General features: G+C 43.6%; 1 protein-coding gene across 3 annotated transcripts in view; it reads left to right on the top strand.

Annotated features, from left to right (window-relative positions):
* The window catches only part of faf1 (Fas (TNFRSF6) associated factor 1), a 499,151-nt gene that overhangs the window by 133,465 nt on the left and 343,691 nt on the right, over nt 1-21,995 (top strand). For all 3 annotated transcript variants that reach the window (XM_085982899.1, XM_085982900.1, XM_085982902.1), the window contains exon 6: nt 4,636-4,739. In XM_085982899.1, the coding sequence (XP_085839025.1) occupies nt 4,636-4,739 (104 nt within the window). The remainder of the gene's footprint in view (nt 1-4,635; nt 4,740-21,995) is intronic.

Here is a 21,995-nt window from a genome sequence, read left to right as displayed (position 1 = left end):
CCCAATCGACCCAATCTCTTCTCATAGGTCATTCCTGCCTTCCCAGGTATCAGCCTGGTGAATCTTCGCTGAACTCCTTCCATGGCAAGAACATCCTTCCTCAGATAAGGCGACCAAAACTGCACACAATACTCAAGATGTGGTCTCCCCAAGGCCCTGTACAACTGCAGCAAGACATCCTTGTTCCTGTACTTAAACCCTCTCGCTACGAAGGCCAACATGCCATTTGCCTTCTTAACCGCCTGCATGCTTACCTTCAGCGACTGGTGCACAAGGACACCCAGGTCTCGTTGCACTTCCCCTTCTCCCAATCTATTGCCATTTAGATAATAATCTGCCTTCCTGTTTTTGCCACCAAAGTGGATAACCTCGCAGTTATCCATGTTATATTGCATCTGCCATGTTTCTGTCCAATCACCCAACATGTCCAAATCATCCTGGAGTTTCTCAACATCCTCCTCACAGCACACACGCCCACCCAGCTTTGTGTCATCTGCAAATTTGGAGATATTACATCTAGTTCCCTTGTCTAGATCATTAATATATATTGTGAATAGCTGGGGTCCTAGGACCGATCCCTGTGGTACCCCACTAGTCACTGCCTGCCACTCGGAGAACGACCCGTTAATTCCGACTCTTTGCTTTCTGTCTGCCAACCAGTTCTCTATCCAAGTCAATACCTTGCCCCCAATCCCATGTGCCTTAACTTTACATGCTAATCTCTTATGTGGGACCTTATCGAAGGCCTTCTGAAAGTCCAGATACACCACATCCACTGGTTCTCCCTTATCTATTTTACCAGTTACATCCTCAAAAAGTTCCAGTAGACTAGTCCAGCACGATTTACCTTTTGTGAATCCATGTTGACTTTGTCCGAGCCTGTCACTGTTTTCCAAGTGCTCTGCTATTACATCTTTTATAATGGACTCCAGCATTTTCCCCAATACCGATGTCAGGCTTACCGGTCTGTAATTCCCTGTTTTCTCTGTACCACCTTTTTTGAACAGTGGGGTAACATTAGCTACCCTCCAATCCATGGGTACTGTTCCAGATTCCATCGAATGTTGGAAGATGATCAGCAAAGCATCTACTATTTCTAGGGCCACTTCCTTAAGTACCCTAGGATGTAGATCATCAGGCCCTGGGGATTTATCGGCCTTCAATCCCATCAATTTCCCAAACACCATTTCCCTACAAATACTGATTTCTTTCAGTTCCTCCCTTTCATCAGACCCTATGTTCCCCGGCATCTCTGGGAGGTTATTTGTGTCCTCCTTTGTGAAGACAGAACCAAAATATGTATTTAGTTGGTCTGCCATTTCTTTGTTCCCCATTATAAATTTCCCTGATTCTGACTGCAAGGGACCTACGCTTGACTTCACCAATCTTTTTCTCTTCACATATCTATAAAAGCTTTTACAGTCAGTTTTTATGTTTGCTGCAAGCTTACTCTCATACTCTATTTTCCCCCTCTTAATTAATCCCTTTGTCCTCCTTTGTTGAATGCTAAACTGCTCCCAATCCTCAGGATTACTGCTTTTTCTGGCCAATTTATATGACCTCTCCTTGGATCTTATGCTATCCCTAATTTCCCATTAGCCACGGTTGAGTCACCTCTTTTTTTTGTTTTATTTTTATGCCAAACTGGGATGAACAAATTCTGTAGTTCATCCATGTGGTCTTTGAATGTTTGCCATTGCCTATCCACTGTCAACCCTTTGAGTGACATTCCCCAATCAATCCTACCCAACTCGCACCTCAGACCATTGTAGTTTCCTTTTATTTAAATTTAGGACCCTAGTCTGAGTCAACTACTTCATTCTCCATTTTAATGAAGAATTCGATCATATTGTGATTGCTCCGACCCAAGGGGCCTCGTACAAGAAGATTGCTAATTAATCCCTTCTCGTTACATAATACCAGTCTAAGATGGCCTGATCTCTGGTTGGTTCCTCGACATATTGGTCCAGGAAACCATCCCATAAACACTCCAGGAATTCCTCCTCCGCAGTATTGTTACTAATTTGGTTAGCCCAATCTATATGTAGATTAAAGTCACCCATGATGACTGCTGTGCCCTTATTGCACGCTTCTCTAATTTCCCTTTTAATGCCATCCCCAACCTCCGCCTTATTGTTTGGAGGTCTATATACCACTCCCACTAACGTTTTCTGCCCCATGGTATTTCTCAATTGTACCCATACAGATTCCACACCATCAGAGTTAATATCCTTCCTTACAATTGTGTTAATCCCTTCTTTAACCAGTAATGCTACCCCACCTCCGTTTTCTTTTTGCCTATCTTTCCTGAATATCGAATACCCTTGGATGTTGAGTTCCCAGCCTTGGCCATCCTGGAGCCACGTTTCCGTAATCCCAACCAAATCATATTCATTTACTTCTATTTGCGCAGCCAATTCATCCACCTTGTTATGACTGCTCTTCGCATTAAGACACAAAGCCTTCAGGCTTATTTTTTTAACACTCTTAGACCTATTAGAATTATTATTTACTGTGGCCTTGTTTCCCTTTCCTCTGTCCCCCTGCTGAGGTTCCCAACCCCCTACCATCTTAGTTTAAGCTCTCCCCCAGAGCACTAGCAAACACTCCCCGTAGGACATCAGTTCCAGCCCTGCTCCGGTGCAAACTGTCCGGTTTGAACTGGTCCCACCTCCCCCAGAACCGGTTCCAATGTCCCAGGAACTTGAATCCCTCCCCGTTGCACCATCCCCCTAGCTACGTATTCATCTGAAATATCTTTCTATTTCTACTCTGACTAGCACGTGGCACTGGTAGCAATCCTGAGATTACTACCTTTTTGAGGTCCTATTTTTTAATTTACCTCCTAACTCCCTATATTCAGCTTTTAGGACCTCATCCCGGTTTTTACCTATATCGTTGGTACCTATATGCACCACGACAACTGGCTGTTCACCCTCCCCTTCCAAAATGTTCTGCAGCCGCTCTGAGACATCCTTGACCCTTGCACCAAGGAGGCAACACACCATCCTGGAGTCTCGTTTGCGGCCGCAGAAAAGCCTATCTATTCCTCTTTCAATAGAATCCCCTATTACTATAGCTCTACCCCTCTTTCCTCCCGTCCTGTGCAGCAGAGCCACCCCTGGTGCCAGGAAGTTGGCTGCTGCTGCCTTCCTCTGATAAGCCACCCCCCCAACAGTACTCAAAGTGGTGTATCTGTTTGAGAGGGGGATGTCCACAGGGGACCCCTTCACGACCTGCCTGTGCCTAGTCCTCTGCCTGTTGGTCACCTCTTCCCTTTCTGCCTGTCCAACCTCTACCTGCGGTGTGTCCAACTCCCAAAACGTGCTATTCAAGATGTCCTCAGCATCGCGAACACTCCAGTATGCATCCAATCGCAGCTCCAGCACTGCAATGCGGTCTGCCAGTAGCTGCAGTTGGATACACTTCCTGCACACATAGTTGTCAGGGACACAGGAAGTGCCCCTGAGTTCCCACATATCGCAGGAAGAGCATACCACGTGGCCGGGCTGTCCTGCCATGACTCACCCTTTAATTAATTGAAATTAAATTAAATCAAATCAATCCCACCAATTACACTACAGTTAAATGGTTTACCAACAGTCCCCGCTACACCAGAGAGACCGTAGCAACTATAAACCACAGATTTAAAGTTTAAAGAGAGAAATACTCACCAACCAATCACTTACTTGCTATCTGGTGACGTCTTCTTCGATTACTTTTTAGAGATTGATTGCTGTTACTCAACAACTCTCTTATCATTGTATCATGCGACTACCAGGTTGGTAGAAGGCAAATTAGATATTCTTGGGCTTTTTTCGTCTAGCAACTCCCATGTTCCTATGTACAGGAAACTCTCGTTTAAACGGCACCTAAACATCCGGAATTCTCTATTAACCGGCAAAATTCATACTCCAAAAACAACACCTCAATAACCGGAAATGTTGCCGAGTCCGAGTCCAAGTCTCCCGCAGTGGCCGAGTTAGTCAGTGAGGGTAGTTCTCCAAACTGCCACTAGTCGGCTTCTTAGCGCTGTCAATAACAGGAGTCTGACTCTTTGTTTAAAAATAGCCTCGGTAGATAACCCTCTCCGTCATCTGGAATTTTTAATCAACCGGCACCATCTTGGTGCCGGATACCAAAGAGTTTGCTGTAATATACATTTATATATGTGTCATCACTTGCCTGAGATAAATCCCTTCAGCAATGATGTGTATGTCAAAGGAGATCTAATCATGGTGGTGATAATGTACTGTGGGGGGGATAGCAAAAATAGGAGACCAACATTTGTCAGACCTGCTACTTTAGATCTTCTCCAAGGCTTTATTTGGGACCAAACCACAAAGACTGAGGTGGCACTAGCAAAAACATCATGTGATTTATATTTATACTGTATTCTACTGAGGGGATTCATACCATTTGAGGTTTTTGTCCTTGCTATTAAGTTTGCCTGAGAACCAGAGTGAACAGACATTTTGGGGTGCTGTTTAGATTGTGTTTTAAGGATTTAACCTCCAGGATTGTAAACATGACTGAGAGAATTTTTGTCACATTATTTTCTGGTTATTTTGATTATCTTGCAATCTATTGTAAATCCTTGAGATTTAATTTTCTCTCTTTTTTCCCCATCTGTAGACTATTCTGAGGTCTCTGCACTTGCCTAAGAATAATAGTCTTTATGTTCTCACACCTGACATTGCTCAACCAGGATCAGATGGACCAGCAACAAGTCAGTCCAGGTAAGCTGTTGTGAAGTCGTTTTTTAAACTTTTCTTTTGTTAATGCAGTACTTGATAACCTTGCCAATGGTACTCAGCAGTGATTTGTTTGACTATTTTGATGCTGTCTAATTGACTGGTGGGAGTACAATAACTGAGCATTAACACTGCTTTTTAAAAATTTCCCTGTGATACGTTTCACTTAGCTGGAATAATAGCAAATTAAATTCAGACTAGCTCACCAAAATATTAGAATGAGAGGCAGGGCTTGGGTTTAGTAACTTTGGAAGTGTATTTCCGCGGGCATCTCCCACTTGTCTGTCGCAATGTCGGCGGAAGAGCCACGGAAACCCTGGAAAAGCTTCAATATCACTGTTATGCTATTTTTCCAGGGTTTCCATAGGTCTTCCGGCAAAGCTAATGGTGGACGAGCAATAGAACCCATGCAGAAATTCAGCCCCATTGAATCTAGATGGAAGGGAGGTCTGCAGCTATGCTGTAAGATTACCTTGTCTAAAATTATTTTACAATTAGCAGTGAGTGCATTAGCCCTCTAGGATGAGCAATATATTAGGTCAAGAATTTATTGTGCCACTTGTAAATTTCCTGAATAATTTAGCATACCTGCTAAGAGAAAAAAATGGAAATACTTGAAATCTGAGATAAAGCACTTCAAAATATATCTGGCTCCAAGGAATTTTCTCTGTTTATCACTGGAAATACACAGCATCGGAAAAGATATATTCATGTTCAGCTAAAGGCTAGTACAATTTCAGATTGTGGTGTTTCTTGCTATATCTGTATTCATCTATTCTTAAATATTTCAGTTAGAATCAAATATTGCTCAAATTTCACATACAGGAAACTTTGGTTTATCCGGAGGTTAACTGTCCGGAATGCTCGAGCCACCGGCAAAAATCAGGAGCTGTTTTGTTAGGTTTTTTTTCTTTTCGTTGCTTTTTTTTCACCAGTCAGGCTCTCTGCAAGGTCTCGCTGTTGCTAAGCTACAGAGACGCTTGCAAGGTACGGCCGACTGTTTAGAAGCTGTTGCAACAGGGTTTGTTGCCAGATACGGAGCTCAAAATCTCCGTATGTTTCAACATTAGCACTGGTTTGTCCGGCAGTTTTGATGGGACGGCAACAGCTCGGTGCCGGATAGCACAAAGTTTCCTGTAGTATGCCAGTGCACCAAAGACCTGTATATCTGTATTTTCCTAAGAACACAATGAGTGCTGATTATAGGAACAGTGGAGTAGCTCATTCAGCCCCTGGAACCTTTTCCATCATTCAGCTAGATCATGGCTGATCTGTATCTCAATTCCATTTAGCCACCTTGGTTCCATATTCTTTAACACCTTGACCTAACAAAAATCTATCAATTTCAGTTTTGAAATGTTCAATTGACCCCCAGCCTCAACAGGGTTTTGGGAGAGAGAGTTTTCCAGATTTCCACTACCCTTTTGTGTGACCTCATCCCTGAAAGGCCTAAGTTTACCTTTCAGATTATGCTCGCCTCAGCTCATCTGATGCAGAAACCCTCATTGATGCCTTTATTACCTTGAAACTCTACCACTGCTCTCCTGACTGGCCTCACACTTTTCACCCTCCCTAAACTTGAGCTCATCCAAAGCTCTGCTGCCTGTGTCCTAACTCGCGCTAAGTCCCGTTCACCCATCACCCCTGTGCTTCCTGACCGACATTGGCAAAGCCTCGATTTTTAAAATTCTCATCCTTGTTTTCACATCCCGCTATGGCTTCGCCCCTCCCTATCTCTGTAACCTGCTCCAGCACGACAACCCTCTGAGATCTTTGCCCTCTTCCAATTCTGGCCTCTTGCGCATCCCTAATTTTCACTGCTCCATTATTGGGCGGGTGTGCCTTCAGCTCCCAAGACCCTAAGCTCTGGAATTCTCTTCCTAAACCTTTTCATCCTTCTATCTCTCTTGACTCCTTTAAGATGCTTATTAAAACCTACCTCTCTTGACCAAGCTTTTGGACACCTTTCCTAATATCTCCTTATGTAGCTCGGTGTCAAATTTTGTTGTTTCTGTGAAAGGCCTTGGGACATTTTACTATGTTAAAGGCTCTTTCATGCAAGTTCTTGTTGTAGCATAACTTCCACCCCTTTTCATTCCATTCCCCCTGGAGATAAAGGCTAACATTCCATTAGCCTTTAAAAAAAATTTTCAATAGGTTTCAATTTCGGTCACCTTATCTGAGGAAGGATGTTCTTGCCATGGAGGGGGTGCAGCGAAGATTCACCAGACTAATACCTGGGATGGCAGGAATGACTTATGAGGAGAGATTGGGTCGATTGGGCTTATACTCGCTAGAGTTTCGAAGAATGAGAGGGGATCTCATTGAAACTTACAAAATTCTAACAGGACTAGATACAGGAAGGATGTTCCTGATGGCCAGGGAGTCCAGAACCAGGGGTCACAGTCTAAGGATAAGGGGTAAGCCATTTAGGACTGATGAGGAATTTCTTCACCCAGAGTGGTGAACCTGTGGAATTCTCTACCACAGAAGGCAGTGGAGGCCAATTCATTAAATATATTAAAGAAGGAGTTAGATATATTTCTTAAGGCTAAAGGGATCAAGGGATATGGGGAGAAGGCAGGGACAGGGTACTGAATTTGGATGATCAGCCATGATCTCATTGAAAGGCAGAGCAGGCTCGAGGGGCCGAATGGCCTACTCCTGCTCCTATCTTCTATGTTTCTAAGGGGTTTCAATTCATAGGGCACTGGCCCCAGTACTGGGGAGAGAGGGAACTGTTCTGTCGGGACGGGCTCCACTTAGCAGCGTCCTGGCAAATCGAATAACTAGGGCTGTAGATCGGGTTTTCAACTAAAAAAGTGGGGGGAGGGGTCAAATGAGGGGAAATTTAGAAATCTAAAGAGAAAGGTCAAAGCAATAGAGCAGTTTAGCGATTTTAGGTAAAAATAAGCAGAGTATGACCGGAAGGGCCAGAGTTTAACGGTAGCAGTGCAGCAGAGAAGGTCAAAGCAGGGAATAATGGTAAAAAAAAATTAAAATTAAAGGCTCTTTATCTGAATGCACTAAGCTTTTGTGACAAGATAGATGAACTTGTGGCACAATAGAGATAAATGGGTTTGATCTAATAGCCATTAGAGTCATGGTTGCACGGTGACCAAAGTTGGGAACTAAATGTTCCAGGGTACTTGACGTTTCGAAAAGACAGGCAGAATGGAGAAGGGGGTGGGGGGGGTACCCCTGATAAAGGATGACGAGGACAGTAGAGAGAAAGGATCTTGGTTCAGAAGATCAGGAAGTAGAATCAGTATGGGTAGAGATAAGGAATAACAAGGGGCAGAAAACACTGGTAGGGGTAGTATATAGGCCCCCTAACAGTAGCTATACCGTTGGGCAGTATATTAATCAAGAAATAATAAGAGCATGTAACCAAGGTAATGCAATAATCGTGGGGGACTTTAATCTTTTAGAGAGGACAAATGAAATTGGCAAAGATAGTCTGGAGGACGAGTTCATAGAATGCATTTGGGACAGTTTCCTAGAACAATACATCATGGAACCAACCAGGGAACAGGCTATTTTAGATTTTGTATTGTGTAATGAGACAGGGTTAATTAGCAGTCTCCTCGTAAAGGATCCTCTGGGGCAGAGTGATCATAATATGATAGAATTTCGCATTAATTGAGTGATTTGCCCAAGTCCAAAACGGGAGTCTTAAACTTAAATAAAGCCAATTACATCGGTATGAGGGGCGAGTTGTATAAGGTAGATTGGAAAAATAGATTAAAAGGTATGGCGGTAGATAAGCAGTGGCTAGCATTTAAAGAACTATTTCATAATTCTCAACAAAAATACATTCCATTGAGAAACAAAAACTCCATGGGAAAAGTGATGCATCTGTGGCTAATTAAAGAAGTTAAGGATAGCATTAGATTGAAAGAAGCTTGTAATGTTGCGAAGAATAGTAGGAGCCTGAGGATTGGGAGAGTTTCAGAAGCTAGCAAAGGATGACCAAAAAATTGATGAGGGGAAAAAATAGAATGAGAAAACCAGCAAGAAATATAAAAACAGATTGTAAGAGCTTCTACAAGTATGTAAAAAGGAAGAGAGTAGCAAAAGTAAACGTTGATCCCTTAGAGACTGAGACAGGAGAAATTATTATGGGGAATAAGGAAATGGCTTAAACGTTAAACAAATATTTTGTATCTGTCTTCACAATGGAAGACACACAAAAATACCAAAAATGGTGAGGACCAAGGGTCTAATGAGGGTAAGGAACTTAACCTAATTAATATAAGTAGAGGAAAAAGTACTTGAGAAACTAATGGGATTAAAAGCTGATAAATCCCCTGGACCCGACAGCCTACATCCTAGGGTTCTAAAAGAGGTGGCTGCAGAGCTAGTGGATACATTGGTTGTGATCTTCCAAAATTCCCTAGATTCTAGAACGGTCCCAGCGGATTGGCAGGTTGCAAATGTAACATTCAAGAAAGGAGGGAGAGAGAAAACAAGGAATTACAGGCCAGTAAGCCTGACATCAGTCATCGGGCAAATGCTAGAATCCAAGAGTAAGGAAGTCTTGCTACAGTTGTACAGGGCCTTGGTGAGACCACACCTGGAGTACTGTGCACAGTTTTGGTCTCCTTATCTAAGGAAGGATATATTTGCCTTAGACGGTGCAACGAAGGTTCAGTAGATTGATTCCTGGGATGAGAGGGTTGTCCTGTGAGTAGAGATTGAGTAGATTGGGCCTATACTCTGGAGTTTAGAAGAATGAAAGGTGATCTCATTGAATCATACAAGATTCTGAGGGAGATTGACAGGATAGATGCTGAGAGGTTGTTTCCCCTGGCTGGGAGTCCAGAACTAGGGGCCATAGTCTCAGGATAAGGGGTCGGCCATTTAGGCCTGGGATGAGGAGGAATTTCTTCACTCCAGAGGGTTGTAAATCTCTGGAATTCTTTACCCCAAAGGGCTGTAGATGCTGAATCATAGAGTATATTCAAGGCTGAGATAGATAGATTGTTGGACTCTAGAGGAATCAAAAGTTATGGGGATTGGGTGGGAAAGTGGAGTTGAGGTTGAAGATCAGCCAGGATCTTATTGAATGGCGGAGCAGACTCGAGGGGCTGTATGGCCTACTCCTGCTCCTAATTCTTATGTTCTTATGAGTCAGCCAGACCTGGACCATGGCAAATGACTTTGTTCAGTGCTGGTCATTGGAGAATTAAAAAACCTCACTACGCACGGCTACACTTATGACCATTTCAACAGATGTTACAAATCTATGGGGCAGAAAAACATCATTGGTAATGTAAATTACTGGGAAAAATGAAGGTAGGCGCAGGAGCGGGAAAAAACTAATATTATAAATCGGTAATTTCAGTATCAGTAAGTGATATACAGGAAACTTTGTTATCCGGAGGCTAAATGTCCGGCAAGCTCGAGTCACCGGCAAAAATCAGGAGCCGTTTTGTTAGGTTTTTTTTTCTTCTCGTGGCTTTTTTTCAACAGTCAGGCTCTGCAAAGTCTCTGTAGCTTAGCAACAGCTTCAGAGAGACGCTTCCAAGGTACGGGCCGACTGTTTAGAAGCTGTTGCTAAGCAACAGTGTTTGTTGTCAGATACGGACATGAAAAGCTCCGTATGCTTCATAGATACATCGATACATAGGAGCAGGAGTAGGCCATTCGGCCCTTCGAGCCTGCTCCGCCATTCAATGAGATCATGGCTGATCGTCCAAATTCAGTACCCGGTCCCTGCCTTCTCCCCATATCCCTTCAACATTAACGCTGGTGTGTCCGGCAGTTTTGAGGGAACGGCAACAGCTCGGTGCCGGATAGCACAAAGTTTCCTGTAGTAGTTTTACCTTGTGCCAACCATTTGACATATTCCTTCTGTAAATTTGCATTATTAGATCAATAGGTTAAAGCTTACTGTTTGGCTGGAGGAGTATCACAGTAAGCCTCAGAAATTGGACTCTCGGTCCCAGATTACGAGATCTCCAGCAAATGTATCTATCTTTACATAGTAATCTACCTACAATATATTTTAAAAAATCATAGATCTACAAAAACTTCTTGTCTGTACCACTTGACCTCTTGTCATATTTTTCACACTTTTGTGTCCACCCTTTCCATTATAACGTCCTATGTCTTACATTTATAATGGAAAACACCTATGTAAAATTGTCAGTGATTTTACAGTCTGGCCACTGGGTTCCCACAATTCTCTGAAAATGCTTTCTGAATTTTTTTTAATTTCCCATTTTCTGCTCAACAACTGAAATTTCTAATGTGCAGAATGAGTAAAAAATCAAAGAACTAAGCATTTCACAATAATGATTAAAATCTGTCCATTTAGTTATCTATGGTGTCTTTTAATGCCTTATTTTAAGTGTCTACTTGAAGCCAGTGTCTCCCAAAAGCTTGGGCTTGAAGTTGAATGGCTCCTTTTACAGCCACAATATGCCATAACACCCACCACTTTCTACCTGAAAGAAGAAAAATAGACAGTAAAACAAGAAGAGTTAGGTGGAGAAAAGTAAGAGATGAGAAAGAGAGACTGAACCATATGTGGTGACGGAGAGAGAAACAGCAACATGAAGACGAGATGTGCAAGAGACGTTATTCTTCGGCTTAATGTGTGTAAACCCAGATGAGTTTGACTAGTCTATCATAAAAATATTGCCTCTGTGTAATTTCTCTCGGCGTTTTCCATTCTAAATTCCTATGTCCATATTTATGGAAACTGTATGTAAAGTTGTCATAATTACACACTCCGTGTTCCCACTGGGAGAAGGGTGTTATTACAGCCTGACCGGTTTACATAGGCAGCCACTATTATAAATATAGATACAGTACAGGAATTTTTTAATGAAAATGTAAGATGGCTCCTGTGCTGGCAGCTCCTTAACTGAGCACCGCTCCTTTGCAACTCTATCCATGGCCATCCTTCCCCGCACCTCCCTCCCAACCCAATCTCCTTTCCTCCACTGTTTAATATCTCCTGATCCTAATAGTGTGTACATTTTAGCCTAAACTACACGTTCAAGCTGCAAGTTCAAAGTTCCCCGTATAGAGCACATCGCATTGCCCATCCCCCCAAACCGGCTTGTTCTGTGTTTTCATTGGCTGGCACTCTGCTCAAATTTGACTTCCTAGACTCATGGATTCCTCTGTCATCAGGAGTATACTTTCTACTGGACTATACTAAGACTTGGCTACCATGTTTCTGCTCTGCTACTCAGTTGCTTCAAGTTTTAAAGTAACCTTTTCTAGCCTACAACCCATCCTCAACCTGCTGAGCTTCTGACTAGTGCACTGCTGGTTTCTCAGCTTTACTTTGCTGCTGTGTGGGTCTTCTACGGAAATCCACCTTCTCCTGGGCCAAGGTTCAATTCTCCGCTGGCTTCTGGACCTTGCCGTGACCTCCATAGTTGCTACCGCTTTCTGTAGCGGCTATTCTCTGCTGGGCTGCCTCAGTAACTTCCAGTACCTGGCCTACTCCTGTCTCTTCAGTTTTCTGCTCCTCTGCCAGGAATTTTTCACTCTATGCTGAGCTAGCTCTGATTTGCTCCTGCTGGTTCACATCCTGCCCTGGATTCTGCAAAACTGCAGAATTAATTTGCAGAACTGCCAACTCATTGTCCCTTTTAAGGGTGGGGTAAATGATTCTGTTTGAGGCATGGATACGACAATTGTGGTTTCTATTCACAAGAAGAGGATGCTAGTGAGAATGAAAATCACCAAGGAATCTCACTGATAGTAGCTCTTAAGTTAGTTCTTTGGGTTGTCACAGCATATGTGTCGGCTGCATTTGAGGATGCAGTATAATCAGAGGAGTTTGCTAGAATTTGTTCTTCTAAGCTATCTGAGGCACGGCGTGGCTTTATACAAGATTGGGGAAACTTCTTGCATTGCCTTTATAGGTTTTCATAAAGTTTTTGACCTTATTCCTCATGCAGTCTTTTTTTTTAAAACTGGATGTAATGGAACCAAGTGTCTGAATCTTGGATTTGATCTGGGTTGTATACTCCTACTCCAAGATCCATGTAAGAGTATACTCATTGAGCCTTTATATTAAATGTCTTTATCAGTGATGGGTAGGCTGCCATCATGATGATGGTCTTGGAGTGTCATCTGGTAATTATCCTCCTTTGGAGAGGTGGAAAAGGAAGATTAGCTGGGTTAGTTTTGGGATTGAGTTGGCTTCAGGATGATACCCGGGGGGGAACAGGAGGAGGAGGAGGGGTCCGGGGGGGGCGGGAGGGGTCCCTTCCCTTAGCTTTGCCAATACTTTTCCAAGTTCTCTGGCCTTAGATAAGCGGGAATAGGGTGTGTATCCTGTATTAAATGAACAGAAACTCTTTGTGTGCAGTTCTCAATCATTTGGTTTAGAGAAGTTTAGAATCCTAGAAATTACATTATAGAGGGAGGCCAGTTCAGCCCACTGTTCCTGTTGATAATGTTGCTTGGTAATGAGTTTTCTGTGTGTCAGACACTAGGCTAACCAAGAAGTAACATTTTAATATACTTTTAATATTTATACAGGAAACTTTATGATATCCGGCACTGACGGGACTGGCGTGTTGCCGATCTATCAAAACGGCCGGACATACAAAGTTAATGTTGAAGCATACGGAGGTTTTCATCTCCGTATCTGACAACAAACACGGTTGCTTAGCAACAGCTTCGAAAGAGTCGGCTGCAAGCGTCTGTAGCTGAAGCTGTTGCTGTAGCTACAGACCTTGCAGTGGCTGACTGGGGGGAAAAAAAAAAGACCGCGATCTAAAAAAGCTTACAGAAAACGGCTGCTGATTTTTGCCGTTAGATCGAGCATTCCGGACATACAACTGTTGTGTATGTACCTTTAAGGGAATAACTGGTCTCAGACTGCAGTACCGGCAGTGACCACCCCTGTATAAAAGGCCCTAGCAGGCTTCTGTAGTTTCAGTTTCCAGGTTGTCTCCATTCAGTAAAGACTTGTTATAATCAACTCCTGCAGTCCGTGTCTCAATTATACACGGACATAATACTGGCGACGAGTAAGAAACGAACTTACCTGCAACTCGGCAGCACCACAGACGACGTTATTGAAGGTCGGAGCCAGAAGAAAGAAAGAAAAAAAAATAAAATAATCTAAAGAAACTCGAGAAACAGGCGTCAACCGTGGGCAACTGCCCTCCAAATCATCGAATTGAAAAATTGCAGGAGAGACTGTAGAGAGCCAGGTTTGGTTCTCCAGTCTGTGGTTTCCCAGCTAATTGGGCTGGTGGCAGGTAGTGCACTGATCCTTCCTGGGCTGCGGCGGGCTAGAGCTCGATCGGGTGGCTCTGCAACGGGGCCGGGCAGCGAGTCGGGAAGCAAAGAGAGAGAGAGAGGGTGGAGCACACCGGGCGCGGCCGGTGCTTCGAAGCCGGGCAGCGTTTGGACCTAAGAGGGAGGGAAGTGTCCCAGAGGGTCCGCTCCACGACGGGAACGGTTCTTCAATTAACGGAGCAAATATTGAAGCGCGATAGAAAAATAAAAATACCGCGGAGAGCGGCGTTGGCAGCAGCGATCGGGGAGGCGCGAAGACCATAGGGTGTCGCCATTACAGGATAGTAAAATAAATATAATCGCCAGCAACAGCATTGGCAGCGGCGGAAAAGCGCGGGAGGCGCCATCTTAACTCAGCGGGGAAGAAGGAAAAGCGCGGGAGGCGCCATCTTAGATTTTCAAGATGCCAAAGACTGGCGATATCACTGCCTTCGATAATGCAATAGAAGACTGGACCACGTATGTGGAAAGAGTCGAGGTATATTGCGAGGCAAACGAAATAGCCGATGAGAAAAAGGCATCGGTATTGCTAAATTTAATGGGCGCAAGAACGTACGGCCTATTGCGGGACCTGATTACTTCAGCCAAACCGAAGGCGAAGAGTTTTAACGAAATTGTTGCTATCCTACAGGAACACCTAAATCCTACACTGCTGCTGATAGCAGAAAGACTTAAGTTCCACAGGAGAAATCAGCATAACAATGAGAGCAATGCTGATTACCTTACGGAACTACGCAAGCTATCAAAGCACTGCCAGTTCGGAACAGGACTGGCAGATACCTTACGGGACAAATTTGTCTGTGGACTCCTGAGTGAAGGAACCCAGAAGAGGTTACTCTCAGAGAAAGAGCTGACGCTAGATAAGGCTTTCAGCGTGGCAGTATCGTACGAAGCAGCAGCAAGGGGAGCTGCAGAAATACAACAAAAGCCACAGGAATACGGCACCCACGAGATGACACGGGGATTTGCAAAATGTTATCGCTGCGGCAGAACAAACCATGACCAGAAGGACTGCTGGTCCAAGGACAAAATATGCAGGCAATGCGGAAAGATGGGACACATTGCACGAGTTTGCAGGTCTGGGAAGAAGACCGACGACAACAAAAAGGCTACTAAGGAACCGTACAAGAAAGTATAAAAGATGACGGACAGTAGTTCCGAAGACCAGATGAGCGATAGTGAATCCGGGAACAAGAGACTAAGCTGTCTCAAACTTCACAACGTAATCGCAAAAGAGGATCACCGAACCATTTGGGTCACCCTCACGATAGCAGGGTCCCAAGTCAAAATGGAATTGGATACAGGATCAGCTCTAACCGTCATGAATCAACGAGACTACGAGCGGCTATTCTCACACATACCCTTGAGAGAGACATCCATTGTCTTGAGGACGTATACGGGGCAGAAAGTATACCCCAGAGGAAAAATAAGGGTGCCTGTCGAATACAATGGCAAGAAAATACGGAAATTGTATCTCTGCATTCTGCAAGATGGTGGACCACCGTTATTGGGACGTGAATGGATCAGAAAGATAAGTTTAGACTGGCACTCCATTCAGGCAGTGACGGTGGCTGGTAAAAAGGATGACGACGTCACTCCCGGACGATTGTCAACAATCTTAGCTGACGCCAAAGAGGTATTTCAACAAGAACTGGGCACTCTTGAAGGCGTAACCGCCTTGATAAAAATAGAGGAGAATGCAATTCCCAAGTTTTTCAAAGCAAGACCGGTACCGTATGCAATTCGCCCAGCCGTCGAGGCAGAGCTGGAGAATGCAGGCGTGTTATCTAAGGTAGACTGGAGCGAGTGGGCGACACCCATCGTTCCTGTCATGAAAAAAACGTTAAACAATAAGTCTGAGGAGCCAAGGAAGGTTCGCATCTGTGGGGACTTCAAGGTGACGGTGAACCCAGTCCTTCACACAGTACAATATCCTCTTCCAAGGATAGAAAATATCTTCGCCTCACTATCTGGAGGGAAGCATTTTACAAAAATTGACCTAGCACAAGCATATTTGCAGATGGAGGTTGAAGAATCCTCTAGGAAGTATCTCACGATAAACACTCACAAAGGTCTTTACCAGTATAATTGACTGGTATTCGGAGTAGCATCAGCTCCGGCGATATGGCAAAGAGCAATGGAACAAGTCCTGCAAGGGATTCCGGGGACTCAGTGTTACTTGAACGACATCCTAGTGACAGGTGAAGATAACAGTGAACACCTTGCCAACCTAGAGCAGGTGCTCACTAGACTATGTGAACATGGGCTACGAGCCAATCGCCCCAAGTGCGAGTTTTTTAAGAAACAGATATTGTATTGTGGCCACGTGATTGATGAAGAGGGGTTGCATAAGTCCCCTGACAAAATTGAAGCGGTAGTTAAGGCTCCAGCGCCTGAAAATGTGTCGCAACTGAGGTCATTCCTCGGATTGGTGAATTACTACCATAAGTTTTTGCTGAATTTGTCCACAATTCTGCATCCACTGAACGCCCTACTACGAACGGGAGTAGCATGGAAATGGAGCGATGAATGTAAGCGGGCCTTTCAGAAGAGTAAGGACCTAATCACTTCAAGAGAAGTATTGGCTCACTACAACCCATCACTACCGATAAGACTGGCGTGTGATGCGTCTCCCTTCGGCATTGGGGCGGTACTGTCACACAAATTCCTTGATGGTTCAGAGAGGCCGATAGCTTTTGCGTCACGCTCGTTAACTTCAGCTGAGCGTAACTACGCCCAGATTGACACAGAGGCCCTCAGCCTGGTGTGGGGGGTGAAGAAGTTCAATCACTACCTGCACGGTCAGAAATTTACTCTACTAACTGATCTTCAACCCTCAGAAGGGCGTACCGATAATGACGGCACAACGGCTACAGAGGTGGTCCCTTTTCCTAGGGGCTCACCAATATGACATCGAGTACAAAGGAACTAAACAGCATGGGAATGCTGATGGATTGTCGCGCCTACCGTTGCCGACGGTGGAAGAAGAACTGGCAGTGGATCCAGTGGAGTTATTCCACTCAACTATAGTCGAATGTCTCCCTGTGACGAATGCAAACATAGAAAAGGAAACACGAAATGACCCGACACACTCCTGGGTCTATGATTTTAACGGTGAAGGGATGGCCAGCACATGGCGAACCACTGCTGCCAGCATTCTCGCCGAGAAGAGAACAGCTGTCAGTGTGCAGAGGAACCTTGATGTGTGGATCCAGAGTAGTAATTCCACCCAAATTGAAGGATAGAGTGCTCAATGAGCTTCATGAGGGTCATCTGGGAGGGGTAAAAATGAAGAACTTAGCCAGAGCGTTTGTGTGGTGGCCGGGAATCGATAGAGAAATCGAAGAGATGACCAAGAGCTGTACAGGATGCCAGAAGGTCCAAAACGCCCCACCACAAGCCCCTCTACATCCATGGGAGTGGCCCTCATCTCCATGGCAAAGGGTACACATTGATTTTGCTGGTCCCTTTATGGACTCGATGTTTTTAATTGCGGTGGATGCACATTCAAAGTGGCCAGAGGTAATAAAAATGTCGTCAACCACCACAGAAAAAACTATCACAGTCTTACGAACCATATTCGCCAGGAATGGGCTGCCTGAACAGATTTGCTCCGACAATGGACCACAGTTTGTGTCTGAAGAGTTCCGGAGGTTCTTAAAGACCAATGGTGTTAAGCATTACACATCCGCCCCATATCATCCAGCCACTAATGGATTGGCCGAGAGGTTTGTTCAAACATTCAAGAAGGCTATCAAGGCAATGTGTAATGAAGATATACCCCTACAACACAAGGTGGATAACTTCTTGTTTGCCTACCGGAATGCGACACATGCGGTTACCAACCAAACTCCAGCCATGATGTTCTTCAGTCGAAGACTACGATGCCGCTTGGATTTGGTTAAGCCAAACATCAGAAGAGATGTGGAGAACAGGCAGTTTCAGAATATGAATGAAAGGCCGACCAGGAGTTTTAAGATAGGTCAACCAGTTTTGGCCCGGGACTACCGCACAGAGAAATGGCAGCCAGGAACGATCTGTACACGGCAAGGACCTCTAATGTATACCGTGGATGTTGGAGAGAGCATTGTAAGATGCCATGCTGACCAGATTCTAGAGTCACTGGAAAAGTCAACTCCACACCACGATCTGATACACCTGACGATGAAACCGAAGTACCAATTGCATCTACCGCAGAATCGGTGATATTGGAAGCAGACGAACCAAACAATGACATTGATCCCGACTCAACCTTGCCAGAAGAACCTGATATCCCAAAGAGGCGTTATCCAGACAGAATCAGGAAGCCTCCTCAAAGACTGAACTTATAATTGCTTAACTTCAACCAATGTATCTAGCAACCGTAATTGGTTATTATTTAGTTGTTAAATGACTGTTCTGTACTGTTTATGTAAAAGGGGAGGAATTGTTGTGTATGTACCTTTTAAGGGAATAATTGGTCTCAGACTGCAGTACCGGCAGTGACCACCCCTGTATAAAAGGCCCTAGCAGGCTTCTGTAGTTTCAGTATCCAGGTTGTCTCCATTCAGTAAAGACTTGTTATAATCAACTCCTGCAGTCCGTGTCTCAATTATACACGGACATAATAACAACCTCCAGATCAAAGTTTCCTGTATATGGACCAATGGAACTGTACTTTGATTATTGAAACATAGGTGTGAAACGGTGTAAAATGCACATTTGCTAAAATGTTGCATTAATGTGACATTTAATTGTTTCATTTTCAGCTAATTTAGATTTTGATCGTCAAGAGAATCATAGAATGATACAGCACAGAAGGAAGCCATTCACCTCATCATGCCTGTGCTGGCTCTATGGTAGAGCTATGGAATAAGTCCCACTCCTCGGCTCTTTCCCCCATAGCCCTGTTAAATTTTTATCCTTCAAGTATTTATCCAATTCCCTTTTGAAAGTTACCATTGAATCTGCTTCCACCACCCTTTCGGTCAGTGCATTCCAGATCAGAAGAACTCATTGTGTAAAGAAAAATGTTTCCTCATGTAGCTTCTGGTTCTTTTGTCAATCACCTTAAATCTGTCATCAGTTTCTCCTTATTTACTCTCATCAAGTTCATGATTTTGAACACCTTCATCGAATCTCCTCCTCTTCTCGAAGGAGACTAACCCTAGCTTCTCCAGTCTCTCCACATAACTGAAATACCTCATCCCTGGTACCATTCCAGTACAGGAAACTTTGTGATATCCGGCACCGACGGGACCGAGCTGTTGCCGTCCCATCAAAACTGCTGGACAAACCAGCAGTAATGTTAAAACATACGGAGCTCCGTATCTAGCAACAAACCCTGTTGCTCAGCTTCTAAACAGTTGGCCGTAGCTTGCAAGCATCTCTGTAGCTAAGCAACAGCTTTAGCTAGACCTTGCAGAGCCTGACTGGTGGGGGGAAAAAAAAGCAACAAAGAAAAAAAAAAAACTTACTGAACCGACTCGTGAATTTTGCCGGTGGATCGAGCATTCCGGACAGTTAACCTCCGGATAAACCAAAGTTTCCTGCAGCCTCTCCAAGGCTTTGACATCCTTCCTAAAGTGTGGTGCTTTGAATTCAACACTCTACTCCAGCTGAGGCCTAGCCAGTGTTTTATAAAAAGTTTAACATCATGTCTTTGCTTTTGTCCTCTGTGCCTTTGTTAATAAAGCCAAGGATCCCATATGATTTTTAACAACCTTCTCAACTTGTACTGCTATCTTCAAAGATTTGTGTACATGCACCCCCATTAAAATTGTACCATTTAGTTTATATTTCCTCTCCTTGTTCTACCTATCAGAATGCATCACTTTACATTTCTGTGTTAAATTTCATCTGCCACATGTCTGACCATTTCACCAGTCTATGTATGCCCTCCTGAAGTCTGTTGCTATCCTCCTCATTTGAGTTTTGTGTCATCTGCAAACTTTGAAATGATGCCCTGCATACCCAAGTATGCAAGTAATAGATGTCAAAAAGAGCAGTGGTTTTAATATCAACCCCTGGGGAACACCACTGTCTGCTTCTCTTCAATCTGGAAAAACAGCTATTCACCACTACTGATTTCTGTCCCTTAGCCAATTTCATGTTGCACTGTCCCTTTAATCCCGTGGGCTTTAATTTTGCTAACAAGTCTATTCTGTGTTACTTTGTCAGATGCCTTTTGAAAGTCCATATTCACAACATCCACCACATTACCCTCATCAAACCTCTCCGTTACTTCATCAAAGAACTCAATCAAATTAGTCAAACATTATTTGCCTTTAACAAATCCATTCTGACTTTCATTTATCAGCCCATACTTTTCCAAATGCCCCTTAATTTTGTCCTGGATTATTGTCTCCCGAAGTTTTCCCCACCACTGACGTTGGGCTGATTGGCCTGTAGTTGCTGGGTTTATCCCCCTCTCTTTTTAAGCAGGGGTGTAACGCTTGCAATCCTCTAGTGCTCTGGCACCAACCCCATATCTAAGGAGGATTGGAAGATTGTGGCCAGAGCCTCTGCAATTTCCACCCTTACTTCCTTCAGTAACCTAGGATGCATCCCATGCAGACCAGTATCGCTACTACCTCCTTTATGCTACATTGGCAGCATCCTCTTCCAATAGCAAAGACTGATGCTAAGTTACCATTTAGTATCTGTCATCTCCTCTGCCTCCACAAAAATATTTCCTTTTTGGTCCCTGGTCGGCCCCACTCGTTTACTATTTATGTTTACAAAAGACTTTTGATTTCCCCATTATGTTAGCCGCTAATCTGTTCTCGTACTCCAATCCAATCCAATTAAATGCTTTATTGGCATGAAAGTTTACTCTCTCTTTACCCCTCTTATTCCCTTTTTTTAGATGATCTCTGCAGTTTCTGTATTCAGCTTGGTTCTCAACTGTATTATGCAACTTACATTTTTCATAAGCCTCCTTTTTCTGACTCATTTTAATCTCTATATGTAGTAATCCAGGGAGCTCTAACTTTGGATGCCTTTCCTTTTTGCCTCATGGGAATGTGTCTATTCTGTACCTGAACCATCTCCTCTTTGAAGGCCTCCCATTGCTCAATTACCATTTTGCCGACCATTTTTAATTCCAATCCACCTGGGCCAGATTCCTTTTCAACTTATTGAAGTTGACCCTTCTCTAGTTAAGTATTTTTATGCTTGATTGTTCCTTGTCCTTTTCCAGAACTATTCTAACACTGATATTATGACCACTGTTCCCCACATGCTCCACTTGCCCCTGTAAAATACATTTCATCAGAGCAATGCAGCTGCATTTTGTGTGAGCAATACATGTCGTTATGGTATTGAATCTAATGTTGATTATAATTGGTGCTTGCAGCTATTCGATTTCATAAGCTTCAACTGAATTGACACAGGTTCATGTTTCCTGTAGCTTCCATCCCAATCATTTTCATTTTCCTTGGTGTGCTAAAGGCAGCTAGAAAGTTTTTCTTTGGTTGTACACTCCACAAAGTTGAAGTGTGTTTATCAAATGAGTCACTTAACATTTTGAACAGTAATTGATGAACTGTTCTTAACTCATTGCCTTCTAGTAAAATATTTTCAGCATATGTTATTTTTGTAGTTCTATTTTTCATGGTCATTGATGAATGTTCCCAAACAAAATTTGATTGTAATGGACATGATTGAAATGGCTGATTTGGTCTTGTCTGTTTGTGGTTGAGGCAATCATTGTGAGATCGTGCCATGAATTCTGCTATTTTAGAATAACATGATGTTAGAAGGCATTTTTTGTGTTATTAAAACTATCGCCTGTTTTAATGGTCTGGGGTGCTGCTGCTTGGGTCACGACTAACTCTTGATTTCCAGCAGCATAAACTCACTTGGAACAAAAAGTGAGCTGCAGCAGATTGGCAGATCATTTCTACATTACTGGACTTAATATCTTGTAAATTATGGAGAATTTGACTCGTGAAACTGAAGAGAAGACAAGCAAAGAAGAAA

This window comes from Somniosus microcephalus, chromosome 3, assembly GCF_052327205.1.
Source record: "Somniosus microcephalus isolate GS21.2 chromosome 3, FLI_Smic_1.0, whole genome shotgun sequence".
Taxonomy (NCBI): domain Eukaryota; kingdom Metazoa; phylum Chordata; class Chondrichthyes; order Squaliformes; family Somniosidae; genus Somniosus; species Somniosus microcephalus.
The sequence above is the reverse complement of the archived record's forward strand: the minus strand, read 5'-3'. Positions and strand labels throughout refer to the sequence as shown.